At 30.0% G+C, this 20,333-nt stretch overlaps 1 protein-coding gene across 2 annotated transcripts in view; it reads right to left on the reverse strand.

The window, feature by feature from the left end:
* Positions 1-8,954: 8,954 nt before the first annotated feature.
* LOC124365030 (xanthine dehydrogenase-like) overlaps positions 8,955-20,333 on the reverse strand; it is a 34,551-nt gene continuing 23,172 nt past the window's right edge. Inside the window, exons 21-27 of one of the 2 annotated variants that reach the window (XM_046820918.1) lie at positions 19,700-19,828; positions 19,226-19,359; positions 17,004-17,088; positions 15,739-15,900; positions 11,872-11,971; positions 10,313-10,423; positions 8,955-9,032 (exon numbers count right to left, since the gene is read on the reverse strand). In XM_046820918.1, the coding sequence (XP_046676874.1) occupies positions 8,965-9,032; positions 10,313-10,423; positions 11,872-11,971; positions 15,739-15,900; positions 17,004-17,088; positions 19,226-19,359; positions 19,700-19,828 (789 nt within the window). In that variant the 3' untranslated portion in view covers positions 8,955-8,964. Of the gene's footprint in view, positions 9,033-10,312; positions 10,424-11,871; positions 11,972-15,738; positions 15,901-17,003; positions 17,089-19,225; positions 19,360-19,699; positions 19,845-20,333 lie in introns of those variants that run through there. The other variant, XR_006922691.1, reaches the window with a different exon arrangement.

Below are 20,333 nucleotides of genomic sequence, written 5' to 3' on the forward strand. Positions count from 1 at the left end.
AATACCATTTGTTCCAATTTCGATTATTTTCATACAACCAGCAATACGTTACCGGAGATTTAATAAATATTCACGTAACAATTAAAAAAGAGCAGAAGCTTCACTATTATGATTTTTGTCTTGTTGGTAAACCATTAATTATGACAGTAAATAGCTTTTCAGCAATCTGGATTTAACATCTGGATTGGAACCAATCAATGTAAAATGTCACTGACAGCAACAGCAACGTTAGTGAATAGAATAAAGAAGTAACCATAAGTAAACAACGGAGTGCTATAAAGTGTCTTGTTTGTAATTTTTACGGAAGAGTTTTTTTTGTGTAAATCTTATGAGGATACTACTTATTATTATAACTATACATAATAATAATAATAGAATATGACGACTTTGATTTTATATATATATACTTCACCTGGGCCACAGTTTGGACACCCTTTTTAAAACGCCCCCCCTCCCCACTATCACTTTGAACAATGGCTCATGCCACTTTTGTCGCTTACTCCCGACGTAGAACAATGTCCAGAAAGAAGATTTTCCGCAACACTTACCACGGCCGAGATCCACAAACTCGTGGCCGCCATTTTGAATTGGCACCATCTACGGAATTTCTGTAAACGGCGTTCACCTTGCACTCCCAAGACCTATCACATAAACCCGTCACTTTGGAAAATCGTTTTTTAGGGGTGCTCATGTTCCCAATTGGTGTGTGTGTGTATTGCAGGGGCTGAAGATTAGAGAGCCTCTATATAATTTTTTACAGATGTTAGTTTTGCAGGGAATGGTGTTTATGTGTTAATGTTTGTATGTGATAGTTTGAAACGTGTAGGTTTCAAGTGTTGTATTTTGCTGACGTTAAATAGACTTTGCATGCCTAACGTGCCAGCGTGTTAGTAACATTGATTCAATAACATCTGTGGTCTTGACGTCTCCATGTTCTCGGAAGCAACTCGTTCTGACGTTGACATGTATTGTTTTAGTAATCACGTTGGCCAAGTGTCGACATCTGAGAGCCCGATACTCTGTACGGTGCCGTGTGCTGACGCAGCTGTCAGCATCAGTTTTCACTGAATCTAGTCTCTAATATAGAACGATAGCTCAGTTTGTGAATACAGTGAAGCGTGAAATAATATGATGATGTTTCTAGTCGTCAGCTGAGGATTGACACTTAGTGGAAAACCTCTTTCAGTGCAGAACCTAAACGGATTATATAAGTGTGCGCTGATCGCAATTTGTCACTGATTCAGGAACACAATTGAAAAAATGCCATAATGACTAAATGAAGGGCCAATACAACTGAATTTTATAAATAAAGGGGCTATGCAAGATTAAAAGATGTTAATTAGATAATCATTAAACAATAATTAACTATTATAAATATTGTACTATAATATCTAATACTCAGTTAGTTACGTAAGTTATTACATAGACAAGTGTCAACCAGAAGGAGAATAATAAAATTAAAAATACATTTTGGACATACTCTCAATCAATGGTATTAGTATTTGAAGTCACTATAATCCGAGCATTTGACTTAATATTATTCAGAATTATAGTATAACATAATTTTGTATATCGACATTAAATTATAATTATCTTGTTATTAGTCTAAATGTTGTGTTCTTATATATATATATATATATATATATATATAAAATAAATATATATATATATATGTGTGTTTATATATATATATATATATATATATATATATATATATAATATACTATACTATATATGGTTGTAAACTGTTATGATGTTCCATTTTCCAAACGACATTAATCATACAAACGACACATCAATAAATACAAAGAAAGAGGTTTTCCTCCATCAAAACGATCATGACCTGGATATTACAGCTAGATGTCTAAGCTTACTAACGACAATCGCCTATGGTCTTCTTACGTCTTCCTATTCTATCCTATTCCAATTTCTCCCCTATGGATATAGCAATATTGAGATTCTATCCTATTAGTATATTACAAATAAAACAATGTCATAGAATATAAAAATTGGCTTAGTATAGGCAAATATGTATTCGTATTTGCAATTTTTATGTATATTTGCTACTTTTAAAATAACTTATTATTCTTAATCACAATTTACAAATTCCTCAATTTTAAATTTGTATTTGCTGTTTATTTAGTTTTTTGTTTTTTTTTATTTTTTTTTTATTTAGATTTATTTATTATTTAGATTTAGTTTTTTTATTTAGTTTATTTATTTAGTGACATAAAAATGCTTTTTTTGCAATAAAAATCTACCTGATTAACTTATTCGTTGAATACGAGATAGTTTTGCTAGCACACATTTTATTGGGGTTTGTTTACTTTGTGTGAAAAGGTACTTTGATTAAAGGAGTATTTTAACGTAGCTCAGTGAACCAAATCGTTTGCAATTAAGAAAGATTGAAAGCTTTCAAGTGAACGAAGTTTGAAATTCGCTGTTTACACTGCTTCTCTGTCTAGTCTGAGGAACGGTCAATATAATCTACGACTAAATTAGTTACCATGCATTAATTAGTTATTATAATATTATTGTAAGTAAATAGTCTGGCATCCGGTAAAAAGGACGTCTAAATTATCATAGTAAAAAGTTTTAATTGGTTATTATATATTATATTAGTCCGTTGAAACACATATCCACCAAAGCATCTATTCAAATATGTAAATAAAAATCGGAGGTTAAAGTATAAAAGTATTTTTAAAGTGTAAATAAACCTTTCACTGTAAGAGATAATAATGACAATAATATTAATTGAGATTTTAAACTGTAGGTAATAAGAGAGATATATAGATATATACTTAATCATTATTGTCTATTTTACTATTAAAAACAGTTTAACGTTGGCATTCCAAAACGTTCCTAAAAAATATACAGAAAATTGTGAGAGCATAAGTATCTCAATGTTAATGTACATTATATTCAACAACAACACGAAACGCACACCAACAAACAGACATCGCTTGAATTAAAGCATCTGCTCCAGGATCAAATTGATCATTAATAATTAAGTTAAATTTTTCTTGTAATTATAATCGTGTAATGCGTTATAATCGTGTATAAAAGTTAATTTTAAAGTAAATAAGAGCTCATCTGGAAATTTTAAAAAATTAAGAAAGTATGTTATAAAATATTATTAGTGATATTCTTTCTGATTGGTATAAAGTTTCTAATAAGTAATGAAGTGTAAATTTTTATTTATATTACGAAATATACTGGATAGATACCACCCCTTGAAATGAGAAAGACCACCATCTTGAAACTGTTCATAGATTATGACTGGCTAACACATTCAAGCTATATATAAACGCTGTATACGTACCCAGTTTGTCCCTGAATATATTAAGAACTGCGTTAGTTATCATGTTTATAATTATTTCCGCAATGTTGTATACTATTTAAAATTTTGAACGCCCTCTATCTCTAATACAATACGTAATATAAAAGAAATACACGACTCAAAAAACATTATTGTAAGGGATCTGAGAATTATAAGAGACTTGTTTGGTTTACACTATAAAAGAAAACTTAAACATAACATGAGGACGTTTAGCGAGCTATACCACCTTGTGTAACTGTGGTTTCTTTTATTAAACAAAGATAAGTTCTTGTACATTACCTTTATTCGTAACAAACAACCACAGAGCTAAATAAAAAACAAAGAAGTAACTGAAACATTGCAAAGAAATTGAAGGTGGTATTGTAAAGACGAAACACTGTTTTAGAGTCCTTGTACATTATGCAGTCTGACCTTTGTAACTCGTTTCTTTAACAGAGGCTAAAGTAATCATATGTTCCACCCTTATATTTCGTGTAAGCTTCTGTACAACTAAATTCAAAATACTAATTTACTTATTCGATTTTTATCTTATAAGAAAGATACTAAGTATCTTATCTTGGTACTTTTTTACAATTACAATCAATATGACCCATACTAATTATAGTACATTTTACATTTCAGTAAGAGATGAGTAATAAAGTACACAAATATAGTTCAAACCGTTCAACATGTGTGTATTTACATTTGTTCAAGAATATTCCTGCAGAACACACTTCCCAAACCCTCATTTTATATCTATTAACAAAGAAATAGCAATAAAGTTTTTCCAGCAAAGAGAAACGGTATCATCTGCTAGAAATTCGCTGAGAATTCTATGCAACTTTCATATCTACTGCAGTGTTTGATTTTATTAGCATTAATTTTCACAAATTAGACTGATTTTTTACTTTATAGTTCCTTGGTTTTTAAATGTCACTTTATTATTATTTTTAAAGACACCTGTTTCCCAGAATGTTTACAATGTGGCACCGTTACCCTTTACGTACTCTCTCACTGTACCAAGTTTGCGCTGATTTGTTATTTATTATTTTGTCCATAACTATTCGGAAAGTATTTTTCAAAAGTCTGAATGACCGCTTTCTTGAAATCTGAAAATATATAGAAAAATTTCAGAATAAGAAAGTGAAGAGTAAATTGTTGCATTTTACATTAGGAATTTTATCGTGGCGCATAATCGAATTGTTTTGCTCGAATTGTAATGGCTACCAATCTGAAATATTTGGTTACATAAGATTAGCTAACGGACTAATCGAACCTATATACATATATTGCCTCTTTACCAGATTTAGTCTGAATCAATTGAGGACTTTGATACTTATCGTGTTGACAATTATTCCCGCAAAGTTGTTTATTACATTAAACTTTATACGCCCGGTGTGTGAAGAATTTACAGTCAGAGGACATACCGCGGAGCTTAACCCTCAAACAGTAGATAATAGCCGTAGCCCTGCCGCAATGTAATATATAGATAGTAAACAAATAATTGACGCTTCATTTATAAAAATGGTAATTTATTGATAGATTTTCATATTATGAATAAGGACAGATTTTTCAGGTAGGCCAAAAAAATGTTTTAGGAAGCTATAGTGGCGTCGTGTAAACCTAAATTCAAGTGTGGTTTTGGACAAAAATCCAATTTAGTTGACCTATTTGGGTTTGACATAATTTGGTTCGCATCAAATGTGATTGAAGAAGGGTATTAACTTATACAAATTGAATGAACGCTTTTGGGAGACTTTTCTTAAAAAAAAAACTATATTTTAAGAAACTCATTATTTTGCAAATATTACAGTATAATCGGTTAAACATTTCAAGTCAATTAAATTTTTTATAAAATTGTATTAGTAGCAAAATTGCACCATTAATAAAATATACAATGCCGTATGACTATAAATGCTAAAGATTGTAATTGGAACCACGACAATAATTTTTGGAAATATAATATAATTAATTAGATTTTTATTCGTAAGCAACCCGTTTGAAATTTTAGTACGTGAACATTATTTTTGGAGATCTTCAACGTACCAAAACATGCTTAATAAACAAACGTCAAACCATGGGCAATTGTTTAGCCGTCTATAATTTTTAATATGCCACTCAAAACTTATAATTCATGTTCTAACTAAAAATATTACTTTCTTTTGTATTAAAATAGGACAAAGTAATAATAACTCTCATGGAAATATAAGTTTATGTAACAAAATCCCGTACATTAGAGTACTTGGGCTCACCATCACTGTTCTTACACATATTGGATATACTTTAGAAGCTAGATGGTTTTTAAATTTATCAACCCACATATAGTTGCTAAAAATTATAAGCAAAAGTTTCGCTTTCTTGCTTTATAGAATAATATAATGAATTAAATGTAATATATTATATTAGACAGTTTATTTTAACAAATAAAAGTATACTATACTCTTCCAGACAGTTGCATCCTTGTAGGCTAGAACTGTAGAGTCTTCTGGGTCCAATATATGGGATATCTTAGTAGTTAATAGGTTCTTAAATGTTAGGTGACCACTGATGTGGTTCTACAGTCAGAGAGCTGAGATATTCTATGAGCAGGTAGTTCAGTCTACTGAAGTCTCAAGGCCTACGACAGAAATGCTCTAAATCTGCTTGAAATTTTTATTTTAGTAATTTATACTAAAACATGAATTTGAAAACGTGAAGGAGAAGGGTCCAAACGATGAATCTTCCAGTCGTAGAAAGCCATAAAAGTGTTGGAGTTGGAACAAGTTATAACTCAGAACTAACGGAGATTTATTGATTCTATGATAATTTCTGTTGGAACAAATGCTGCTACTTGATTTGAATTCTTTAAATACTAATTAGGTGAAACCATAAAAATAAAATTTCTGAAAAAATGTGTATAAAATAAAATATGTTTTAGTAAAATATTGTGGAAGGGAAATTAACTCATATTCATGCAGATAAGAGTTTAAAATTTACTATTGCAAATGTTTTGTGGTTATGAGGTTTTTTCTAACTTTTAAATTTATTGTTTCTAGCCTAGTTCTAAACTAGTTAATAGTACGAGTTCTATTTTGAAAATTTTCACGAGTAACACCAAATCATTCTATGTATTAATACTACACAGGTTAATTCAACCCATTATATACGCAATTAATCTAATAGTTTTATATTAATTGATGTACATTTTCTCAATACTATTATAGTTACGTAAAACCTACTAGAAATATTGTACTGAAACGGGCTTCTGGAGATCCCTGTTTAACGTATAGATCTATTCCTATTTAGAAAATTCCCTGCGAGCTCCGCCTCACTGGTCTCTACATTTGTGAAAAATCTTATGAATAGAATAGAAAAGAAAGAGTATGAAAAGTGTATTGCAGTTCTAACTGTTCTGAAATTGTACAAATATTTTTAAGTTTGTAAATAAACAAACACTTTAATTGTGTCATCGGAAGTGTACATTTAATTGTACATCTTAAGCAAATATTAGTTATTGGATATAAAATACAAACTTACTATCTACTGTAACTTCTACTATAAATTTGTCATAATACCCATATTACTTTTCTTTTGACAAAAGTAGTCTTCTTTGGTCTGTGACATGTATTTTATTGATCGGAAACAAGGAAAAATCAACTAAGGAACAAAGAATACTGAGAACTAATTAAATTGTAATGGACACAAATATACACTTTGTGATACACTTTCTTGATCGTGTCAATTAGGCAAGCTAAATATTGGACGTTTAAGTAATTCTAAGCAAAAGTGTTTAGAATGTCATTCAAGAAGATCATGCCCTTGGTGTTCCTGTTTCTCAAACGGGCAACTTGTTTGTAAACTTGTTTACGTTATAAATATTTTATAGAGAACCATGTTAAGAAATTGGTTTATTATAAATGAAGAATAGGAAATCCAATTTAAAAAAAAAACATCGATATTCATTATTTATTCATGCATACTAAAAAACATAAAAGCAATATTTGGGATTAAGAAGACACACAACCTACGATGAGTTTACATACGTGAACGCTGTAGTAATCCTAAGTGTAATTTACGAACAGCTAGGTATAAATGTAATAAATTTGCATTATTTTTGATTTGTGGGTGAGTGCCTGCACAGATGTTCACAAGCACCCCATTATATCATGCCAGATTATTGGCCTCAGTAGTTTCAAACGTGTGTTTTATTGGTAGCAAAATGTATACAAGTGATTCTAGTTCTTCCATAAATACTTGAACTAAGTTTAAGAATCGAAAACAATGGAGCAAACAGCGGCTTAATCCTCCTCTTGGAAGTAAGCGATATTAACTCATCTTTATTAAAAAATGTAATCGATTATTTCAACTTATTAGTTTTAGAAAAAAAATTGAATATTTACCCAAAATAAAGCGAAGTTTAAATCTAGCTGATTATTTCTCAAAGAGAACAACATCATTTATGTATTTCCGTGGTTTGTACACGTAATGAAATCCGGGCATTTCCGTAATTGATACAAAACAAAAGAGCGATACAAAGAACAAAAAGTTAAAGGACCTGTTGTATCACAATTTCCTTCTTTCAGTAAAGATGAAATTGAGGTGGTATAGTCTCATAGGGATACACTAATTACACTAAAATTTACGTTATGAATAAAAATGTATTGTAATGTATTGTAAGTGATGCTAAGCACTAATCGAGAAACCAGCAGAACCTATTAGGACAATTCTTTAAAAAAAAAACTTCATTTAAATACGAAGAAGGTTTATATAGTATGAAAAGAAGATTAGAAAAGTAACCTGAAATATATTGGAATTAAAAAAAAAAACTAAGTATTTATGTTTTCGTGATTATGACACTAAACAGTTGTTAATATTTCCAGCTAAAGTTTGAGAAATTAGTCGAAAAATGTGTTATTTAATTTTTACAAAATATTAAGCTCACAGTGCTTAATCAGTATTGACTCAGACAGCCAATGAAAAATAATGCCAAAATTTTACTCTATTTTGTTATAAAAAAGTAAAACTTAAAAACATGTAGTGTATTGTAAACTATTTAAACATTGCTACAAAAACCAACTCCAATTAACGAAGCTGTGGATATTTTCACATAAAGTACTCCAATCTTTGAGGTCTTCTTTTAAGTTTTCATATAGGATTTTATCAGTGACTTACGGAAAAGCAGAGAAATTAACACGTATATGCTTCAATTGTATGTTTCCGTTTTATACTGATAAGAAATACATTTATTTTCATTAGTTTTAGTTGTATTGAGGAATCATCCAGACAAAAATTGTTATGGAGACTGTTTTACTATTGCTCTTCTCCAAATAAGCAATAGATGATAATTAATTAATATTAAATTATAGCTAAATTTTAGTTAAAAACCTGGACATTATGGAGTGAAATCTCCACCTCGCGCAACCATTTTTGTTTTTATTTATTTTTTGGTACAAAAGCTGTGCGGTAATATTCCATTTTAGCTTGTTCACAGGCATACATAATTTATAAAGTGTCGATGTTTTGATATTTTATAGTCAAAAGCGATGATGTTACATAATAGTAACTGTTTAAAATTAATAATAATTTATACTTTAATTCAAATTGTGAAAATAAAAAAAATTACCAATACAGGATCATTTTAAATAACTTAGGCATCTTATATTGAATCATAAAGTATAATTTTCAATTTTTGACCCACATCTCAGGAAGATATTCTCAGTCGTACAAGGAGGATCTGAAATCAAACATTTTCTATAAGAACGCTAAGATATCTAAACACATCTTACTCCAACAAGTCGTACATGTAAAATAACATTTTAAATAAAAAATCTAACACTGTTTTTAACGATCTTTCCTAATTTTTGAAGGTTAAATATAAGCAAAGTTAATTATTTATAACTTGCATAATGATCTGACCAGTTAACTTTCAATACGAGCATTATGTTGATGAGGATGTTGCAGAAGCACAAAATGATTCTCATAGTTGTGCACAAAATATTGGTCTGATATTAGTTTAATATACATAAAGCCTAGTGAGCTCTTCACGTATCTACAGTCAGTTTCATATTTAAAAACGGGTTGTATTTCAAAATTGAGATAAAGAAGAAAGTAATTTATAAATTTTAGAATATCATTATATACATATTAAGAACATATACACTACTGCAGAGTGTTGTGAGTGTTTAAATAAAAATTGAACTATGAAAAAGAAGGAAAACGTTAAAAATATAGCGAAAGAGATATTCGTATTATCTATTTAAAACTAGTAAATCATTATTCTCATATTATGCAGTGTGGTCGTTAAAAATACGTATTTCCTATGAGAAGTGTGCGTGGCAGCTATGGAAAATATTACACTTGGCACTTATATTTAAACAAGTTTTATTAACACGTTGTTAGTTATTTGTACTTGATCAGAAATTATATAAGGTATCACTCTTAATCGTACATAGGCGGTAAAAAGTTTTAATGCTGATTGCTGCATAATGCAAAATCATGTCTCGTTGTCTCCAAATTCTGATGGTACGCATTACATGAAGTGAAATGGGGGTTTGCTAAACGTCATCGCGATCATGGAATCGGTAAGATGTTGGCGAGTCTACTTAAACCGGATAAAACGGAACGAGATGGGACTTTACATGAGTTGACGTTCCACCACCTTCTAGTCTGGACTTTACATTGATGGGGTATTTAACAGTAGAAGGTTTAATTTTAGAACTAAATAGAAAAATTATGCGTTTACCTTCCATTTTTTCTATCGCGCAGCGTATAAATACAAAATTATAGTAATCCCAAAAGTGGAAAGGTATATCTTAAAATAAGGATTATATGACTAGAGTTTATATTTATATTTGAACTTAGTTTACATGTATAATGTAAAAATTGTGCACTCACAATAGTGAGTCTTATTTTCAAGAAATGTTTGAAACTATCCAGTCTCTGAGTATGGCAATAGATTAAATCATAAATAAACATACAATTGTTTAAACTACGAATTACAATAAATTATTTTACCGTTATTAAAGAAGGTATCCGGCAGCCCTAAGTCTCGGTGGAGGGACTCGATGGCCCGTCGGATCGCGAACACTACAGATACCGACATCACTAGAGGAGCTTCACCTTGAGCTATAACAACAGATATACATTTCTGAATGTACAACTTTACCAGAAGATATCTTCTGTAATCTTTAAGGTGGTAAATTTTATTTTAGATGTGGATTTACAACCTATAGCCATGTAGTAGTTGTAAACCAATGCTTTGTAGTTGAGAAGAAATGTGGCGAGTTAGTATAATGTGTACACCAAATGGTAAGGTATTTCCATTATGTGTACCAAAAGATAAAGAAATTTCAGTGGGTTAAGATTGTGAGATTAATGTTTTGTTGATTATTTTTAACTTTATACGTTTCAGCTAATATGGGTTACCTAAGTATTTACACTATTTGTACAAAAATTTACTGCGGCCTGATCTCTTTTAATTTGAAACAAAGGAGGCATATATTGACACAGCACATGCAGTTAATAGCACAGTTGAGATGGGAAATAGTAAGTACCATCAAAGACCTACAATAACCAGAATTAATATTAAATTTCATCATCCAGGCATGGATAGTACACGGCCTGTGATGGAAAGAGTTACGAAAGATAGTAAAATGGGAGGGTATTCAAAGAAGTTATTCTAAGACACATCAGAAAACATCAATAACATCAAATAGATTTGGTTTTCTAACTTTAATTTTCATGTATAATACTCAAAATGTGAAAAGATCTTAAATTTTGAACTGCTTTAAACAAAAGATGCCTTCCTTGAAAAGAAGCAAATTAAACAAAAATTTATTTGTAATAGATATAGACACTGCCCTGATTACAGAAAAATTAAAAAAAAACATTTGGTTTGATTATACCACGTGAAGTTGTAGGCATTTATATTAGAAATTTCTGAAATTTTCCAATCAGGCTCAAATATTTACTGAAGATAATCAGACTACAGATAATAATTTGAAAGCATTACGGTATTTACATGTCCTGTAGCTTCAGAGATTTTGACGTTTTTATATGTATAAAAAATATTTCGTTAGGATAAAAATATTAAAAATTGTGTAATTTTCTTATATTATATTTAATACAAAATTTGATTTGTTTTTATTTTAAAGGAATGAAAAGACAACTTATTACTACAGCAGTTTAGTTTGGGGCTGATTATAATATTGAGAAATTCGTACTTTAATGTAATTGTGACATGGATTGATAAAAATTATTGTATTCCACTTTTTATGAACTAGGAAAAGTTATCTTAAAAAATATGAATTTAATAAACAAAATTTCCCATCCCTGAAATAGATTGGATCATCAGAAATCGATTTATAACTTATTAGTAAATAGAAGAAATTATGAATCTTATTTAGTAAAACTTTAGTAATTGAATAACTTTTGAATTCAACATTATAGCTAACCTAGTTTAACTTAAATTAATTAAATGCTTATTTTTAAATATAAATGTGTTATAAACAAAGCAAATTGTATTTTCAAACAGAAACTTAACACGTTCCATATATTGGAACATAAACACTCACATTTAGACCCATAAACTCCAACTGGTGGACCGTTTGGATCTTTACAGAAATGTATTCTCCAATCCTCTGGAATATCTTTTGCACCGGGCACCTTGTATTCCTAAAGAAAAGTAATATTATAAACACAGAGCACATTTTAATAGGTCTTAGGTTTTCCATTGTGTGAAAAATAGTAATTCTATGACATTATGGTTATAATTAGTGACATTAGTAGTTTTGCAAGCATTCAAACTCTGAGATAATATGTTTTATAGTTTAGTTTGCACAATTGGAAATCTTTATTGAATCATTCCATTTTCAAAATATGTTTGTTTGCTGTTATTGACATGTTTTGAGCTATGAATATTTTTAAATGAATTATTCTATACAATGTAATAATAAAATATCATCAAAACAAATTTTCTCCTCAAACTTAGCAATAAATTTAATTATAGAAAATAAAACAAATACCGAAGTTTCAGACATCACCGATCCTAACAACGTATAATACTGTTACATACATTACTGTTATTTTAATATTGCTCAATGTGAGACGGTTTTGTTTCTGTCTTCAAATTTCTGGTTCAGTGGGAAAGATGTAGATTTTACATATGGTGTAATTTGGACATGGAAAATTGAATATGTATTATTAGTTAATATTTTTAACTTTTACAGAAATTTTAATTCAATAACGTTAAAGTTTGTAAAATTTAATATAATAATTCAGACGTTTCACAATCTTGAAACCTTACAAGACAAAAATTAACAAATTTTTCACTAAATTATCACTCAAGCGTATACATTTCTTTGTAAAACAAGGATTTTATTTACCTAAGTTATTTAGCCAACTAAATCAATATGTGTGTGACTGGTAAAATGATATGTGATATGTGCAGACATTTTTATACATCTCACTCTTCAGGTATTCTATGGTCACTAGCTTCTGGATCTAGGCAGTGGACAATTCTTCTTGGTACATGGTATCTTACCACTAGACATCTTAGGTAGTTTAGTGGGGTTCCGAAATCTCAATAAAAACTATCTTGGAATCTGGAAAAACTAGTAGCCGTAATAGTAATGTATACTGGGTTGTTGCTCAAATATTTTTAGTTGCAACTAGTATCAGTTGGTATAATCTGAAAATTCGTTATTCCTTTACCACATTTTAAAGTTTTTGCAAGTTTTTTTCTATCCACATAAAAGCGGCCAAAAGCAAAGTTGTAGCACTAATATTGATTTATTTCACCTCCAACTGTAAACCTAACGTACTATAATAGTAAAACAGATTTATTAATATAAACGCAATAATTTTTTGTTAAATTAGATTAGTAGACAGGTGGAAACAGTACAAAATAATCTTAGCGTAAAACATACATATACAGTAATGAATTAATAAAAAATATATGATAATTAATAATAACACAGTAATAAGTTATAATAGCAAGTAAGTTATAACGTAAAATATAGGTTTAAAGTGTGAAATTAAAATGTAATTTTTGTATAATAAATACTCTAAATCAATATAAATAATAAATAAATTCAAATATATATATACATATCTGGGCTTGTAGTTTACTTACTGTTTTCTTATTAAACCTATTTTGTATATACAGTAACCAAACAAGAAATAATACATTTAAACTTATTGAAAACAAAGTGAACCAAAATGATGACAAACAGGAATTATACAAACAATCTGGAGTATACAAAATTAACTGTAGTGACTGTGAAAAGCTATTATATTGGGCAAACTGGAAGAAATTTTAATAAAAGGTTTAAAAAACACATACATGCTTTGAAAGCAAATAACGTGTCTACAATAAAATCAAATTTTGCTGAACACTTATTGGAGACTTACCATAACTACACAAATATTGAAAAGAACATGGAAATTTTAGATATCGAAAGGAAAGGAGAGAAATTAAACACAAAAGAAGAATTACATATTTATCTAAATTATAATAAAGATCCTCATAACATTTTAAATAGTAATCTGAAAAATAAGACAAATCCAATTTTTGAAAAAATTAAAATATTAAATACAGATTACTAATAAGAAAATTACAACAGTGTCATTTAAATTTAACATATGTTTAAAAGGTCCACATGTGTATATCTAATTGTTTATTATTTATTTGTTTATTTAGAGGTTAATGTACACTGATGATGGTTAAAAACCGAAACACGTGTATGTAATAAAAAGTTTATTTAAAAGGGTTTTAGTTACTTTCATTACATTAATATACATAGAAACCCTATAAGAGGAGTTAATAACATAAAAATACAGGAAATATAGGATATATATATATATATACATATAAAATAGGTTTAAGAAGAAAACAGTAAATAAACTAAAAGCCCAGATAACAGCAGACAACATAACAAGATTTAAAATATTTCAGGATCATATGAGGTCATAAATAAGAATATAATAATCGTTTTAAAGTAAAATCTTTTTCGTTGATTAAAGTACTCAGATTCGTGCATTGGAATTACTTAAAAATTAACGATCTGTGGTCAATAAAAGTGTAATAAACCTCAATACGGACAGATGATATTACCATACCCAGTGTAAGAGCCTGTCTTGCAAATAAATTAGGCTGTCTGCAGTTCCTTGCCTCACTAATACTAATTAGGGACTATTTATAACATTGAAACTGCATATGGAGAATGACTTGAATAGTGAGGGTAACAACAAAGCCTGACGTAAATTTTGAGACTTGGCTTGCAAGCCTTTATTCATTACTCGCCTTTAATGAGCACTACTGGTTTAATTTAGAAAATAATTAAAGTTGACATTCTATGTAACTCGTTCCCTCATTCAATGCATCGTCCCGAACGTCATCCTTATCTGAAAAGGCTCGTCCTCTCCCACGTCTTGATGAATTTGAAGATTTAGATTGCCTAAAAAGATTGCTAACGCCTGTTTGAGTGCTGATTAATGAAAATCACATCGAGAAGAGAAGAGCGCAGGGATTCGTGCTGGAGAATTTGTTTTCAGATTCTAAATCAACATATTATTAATATGGTTCCTTGTCATTCTCTTTATCTAGTAGGGCATTTTGAATTAGCATCTTAGAATAAAAATCTTCCCTTCTTCGTAGGACGGTGACTTTCAAAGTTTTTCTTAAAGAGCCCACCAACGCAACCACCTAAGACGAATGCCCAGGGACAACCGATTAGAACATTATAAAAAAGGATTATCATGTTTTTGTTTTAATTTTAATGGATATTTGAAGACATGGTTACACAGATTTGTTTTGCCAACTAATTTTAAATAAATTCTTGACGATTAGGACCGCAGATTGAGGTCAATGTGTGCTGAACGCTTTAATGTCCAGACTCTGCTTTGTAGATTGAGGGCATATTATTCTCTTATTATCCAAGTAACAGGGTTTTGAAGCGATGGAGGTATGCATAGGCAAGTTATATATAATAAAATATAGTTTTATCTACAAGAGACGCGTATACTGATATGCTCTGTGTAAAGGAAATTCTCCTGTATCTGTAACGGTTCAGCGAAGCATTCGGGTAGTTTATTAATGAACCGCCGCATACTATTTCGGCAAGTTTACGGGTTTCTCTCAAGCGTGGTTTTCTGTTTTATCTAGAATCAAGTTGCAGGTGATGTGAATCTAAAATTATATCCTAATCTCATTTGTATCTTGGATTTTATAACACTTATGGAATCCTACGTGGAAGGTAACAAGAGTTCTGTAAGATTCTCTGAGGTAAATTTTTAAGAACTAATAAGAAAACTTATTATTAAGTATCCTGTTTGATATAGTTAGTCATGAAATACACAAATTGCTGTGAAAACAAATTTTTCTGAACCTTTTGTTTTAATTATCTACCGCAAAAAGAAGTTTTTGGTCATAAACCACTCACCCAAGTTCGGTCTGTGGTCAGAAGACCTGTTGTAGGGTTGAATATGAGCTCTTCACTTGTAAAGTGTCCTAGGCCCATGAGGAAAGCTCCTTCAACCTGCCCTATGTCTATGTATGGATTTAAACTTGTACCAGTATTTTGTAAAAGATCAACTCTTACAACCTGAAAGCAAAATTTTCTTGATGGTTACAAATTACTTGCCCTTAATATAACAGGTCAGTACTAAAGTAATAATATATCTAAACGTAGTGTGCCCGACTATGATTGGCCTATTTTGATTATTATGAATATGGTTACGAAATCACACAAAAATCAAGTTTCGATAGCCATAATACAAGAATTGTGAAATGTTATATGAGATGTAATGTGTGATTTATAGCATATGATGCATAAAATAGATCCATACAAACATTTGTACATATTTTTAGGAACTTTTCAGTCAAGGTTTATATTGTTGAAAGCAGATATGTGCTTACATGAGTGTTACGTACGTATTATTCACGTTTATATATATATATATATATATATATATATATATATATATATTATTATAAATATATGAATGAATACTACTATTATATTAAATAGCAATTAACCGCAGCTTTTCACGTGATTTCCTATTTAATGATAGGTACATCGTAGGCATGTCCTTTTTAAATATTATTATAAAACAACTATACAAATAAGTGATAACCACTAAAATATCAGATAACAGATATTCCATTCTCCTGATCCATTTTAGACTAGTTACAAGTTTAAAGAGTAATGTTTGAATTTCCAAAGTATTATTCATTACAATTTTCACTGAGCTATATGTTGATCGCATATCAGGATATTTATAATATATAAATAATAAATCAAGTCTAGTTTAATAGATATTCACGCAAATTACAATTGCATTTTTTATTAAGGTGGTTAAATTTATCCATCCACCACTTATTGAGGTTAGTTAGACCTTTTAGTCAGTATCAGGGTTTTAGGAGCAATTATTTGTTCTGATAATAATATATTAGTAGACAATACGCTTGACTCATGTGTATGTGTTTATATAAACTTTAAAAAAATTCTTGTTTAGTATGTTTAAAAATAAAAAAATCCTCAACAAAGCAGAATACAGTTTTAATCAACATCTGTGAAGTATTCTAGTATTCTTAACGGATGATCAACTGAAATATTATCATCGCTATATAGTTTTTTCGAAGTAAAATCTATATCTTAAGTATAGTCAGTAAACCAATAAATAAGCTATAGATTAGTTTGGTTACCCTGTGTTCTCCAGTCAAGCAATCAATTTCGACCTCAAGAGCGCAAAGACCATACAAGTTATATTCGTCATCTTCCGGCCGAAACCTGCAATAGAAATTGACTTAGTATTACAAACAAGTAAAAAAGGTGATTACAGATTGTCCCAGAAGATATATAAAATATAGCAGTTTTAGCATAAACTGTCATCGGCATTGTTTGCAATGAAATGTCGGATTCCAACTCCTCTAATTTTAAATATTTACTATAAAATCATTTTCCTTATGATATGGAAGATTTTGAATAGCACACACGCACACGAACACACACACAGACGTATGTGTGTAAGTATGTATGTATGTATATGTGTGTGTTTTACCCAACATTTGCTTTTAAAAATTTACCCAAATATCATCTACAATAAGCGTGTAGCTTAATTTCAAATATATACTTATATGAAATTTTTTACTGCAAATGAGTTTTTTACTGTTTACACTGTAGAGTTTTATTAAGTATTATCACATACCAACAAAACCATTAAATTTGTTTTTTTTAATTATTAGCCATTTTATATAATAGTTTACACAAATAAGCCATAGGGTTTTATAAATGTTTTATTTATACGAGAATTCTTTTTTCTACTTGTACCGATTGTATTAAATTGTAATTCTGGGGTAACTGGATTACCGGTGGAAGGAGTAGGCCCAGAAGAATGATAAGGACTGGACAGTACAAAAGAGGCTGCTGTCAGCGAGGCGCGCATCGCAGATGGCAGTGTTTGATAACGAAATTGAGAGGTGGGGTGAGGTAGACGTGCCGTACCTCCCGTCTCAGTTGATCGGAAGTAGTAGTAACGAGTAGTCTTTGAAAGTGCTTAGAGTTTTTATTTGCTAATCGTCATAGAACCTGCGGGTAAGTGTACTTTTAAACTGGAGTCTAATCAATATTCATTCTTAGTATTTTGAATAATTTTAGGGAAAGAAATATTGTAAAAATTAAATTTAATGGCAATTTAGGAACTTGTCCTTTTGATCTGTGCAATATAAAACTTGTTGGTGCAGTGAGCACATGTATATAAAATTTTATGTAAAAATACTAAAAGAGTTTTGTGGTTGTTCCAGATGCTTTCAGCATTATTTATGTAATGAAAATTCTAACACTGAAAAGAAGCAATAGTTAAAGTAATGTAAAGAAAATTAGTAATAAAATTAAAATTGAATTTTGAAGATAAATTAAAGTGAAGAATTGCCAGATCAGATTAGAGTATGAAAGTTTTGATTTTTTAAAATTGAATAGAAGACAAGCTGTAAGAACTTTGTACATTTTTGGAGTGACGAATATATTACAAGTTTGAATTTAAAAGTCATCAAGAAGTTTTTATTTTTAATTTTAAATCCAGTAATTATTTTCAAGAAGAAGTTTTATTTTAGTTTGAACTTTATTTACTTCAGAAGATTTTCTTTTCCTTTTTGAACCTTCACAAAAATTTAAATTTCAAAGCTAACCCCTCATGTGACAGTAAAACGGTACATACTCATACTACATTTACCTAAATTAAGTAAAAAGAAAAAGTTAAGCTATATTACTTTGTCACTATAGAAGGAGAAGTATCAATAACATAAAATACTTTATTTTTGGTATCAGCAATTCATGAGCTTTAAGTAAAATCTCTGGATGAAAGTTTTATTCAAAATTAAATGTTCCAACACACACGGTGGATTACAACTATGATCTCAACATAATTCATAACTTTATATAAATGTATAATTATGTTTTTTAAACAACTCTAAATTCCATGATTCATATCTGTGACTGCATTAGATTTCAGATACTGTACTAAGAGGAAGGTGAATTGGAGCTAAATTCAACATTCACTGAAATCGCCCCTGTCTATTATACTGAGTTACGTGTATGGACTTATACAGTGTGATATATGTTAAACTATGTTTATGAAATATTTAGTGCCCATCTAAGTAACATTACTGTATTGGTGAAACATGGTCACATTTTTTTCTTTAATATGGCACATTGAAGATAAAATCATGTTTTCATCAACCTAAATAACTTTTACCTTTGGTTATTATCTATAAATTAATTTACTAAGTAATAATGCAGTGATTCCGAAAATAAGAGCTCTTAAAATAACAGTATGAGTTAAATTGTTCCTAATCAATGTTTATACATTGAAAAGTACAGAGTAAATTATTCATTCAATTTAATATGAATTAGGACATAGGGTACTTACATGTACGTCGTATTTAGATCGATTCTTTGCTGATAAGCTTTTTCAATCAACTCAGTCCAAGGCGTGTCAGGTCCTACAGAACGTCTCAGGGGTTCTAGTCGAGAGTTTATCTTCTGACAGCATTTTCTAACAGCCTGGAAACTAACAACGTTTATCGTCTCTTCAACGCAGAATGACTAATTTTAATGGTCTAAGTTAGAGCAATATTAAACAATAAAGCCATGTTAAACAATATCAAATATGTAAAACATCACGGAAGGCTATGCAGTATGGTACAGATTTTACAATAGTACTCAGATCCTTGTTTCGTGTACAATTATCTCTATGTTTAATATATCTAGCTAAAGATGTAGTCTTAACTGGATATTGATATTTAAGGAATTATAGTTTTGATGACGTTCCAATGACAGTATTGTGAAAATTTCGTTAATTATAAATTAAAATAAGTGCTGTAGACAACTGGCTGTTACTTACAAAACAAACTCCATCCGAGGACGTGCTTGCTCCTGTGAAGATATCGTTAGGGGCTGTAAGATTAGAACTGGCCTTGACTTGTATGTAGACTAGAGGGATGCCAAGCTCGTGGGCAGCAATCTGGGCTACCTGGCAATACCACAGGCTACAAATAGATTATTTATTTGGATATCATATAGAGTATGTTATAACCTTATACGTCTGTAAGACATACGTAATTATTAGCATAAAAATATTCATAGAATCAATGTACAGATAGTTGCTGGAAAGGAAGTCTTGTATTACAATTTGAGACAAACATCCTCCGGATGGAAGTGGATACGCACATCCGCCCAGACACCGATGATGAACAAACAGGAAATACTTGTTTAAGCAGCGGAAATGCTTATTTCTAAAACTCATGCGACGATGTAAGGGACAGACATGCTGATATGAAAAATTATACTCACCAATTATGATGGAGAGATTTGGCAGAGGCGTGGTCATGAGCTGGCGGGAGAACAACATGAAAATGAGCAACAACGAGGGAGGGAAAGGAAGTCGAGGACGGGATTCGAAAAGCGACGTTCGTGAGTGCCAGTGCTTGTGTTCGTGTGCGGGGAAATATCTTTTAGGCGTAATAAGTGTCAAGTGC

Source organism: Homalodisca vitripennis, chromosome 6 (assembly GCF_021130785.1).
Source record: "Homalodisca vitripennis isolate AUS2020 chromosome 6, UT_GWSS_2.1, whole genome shotgun sequence".
In the NCBI taxonomy this organism is placed as follows: Eukaryota; Metazoa; Arthropoda; class Insecta; order Hemiptera; family Cicadellidae; genus Homalodisca; species Homalodisca vitripennis.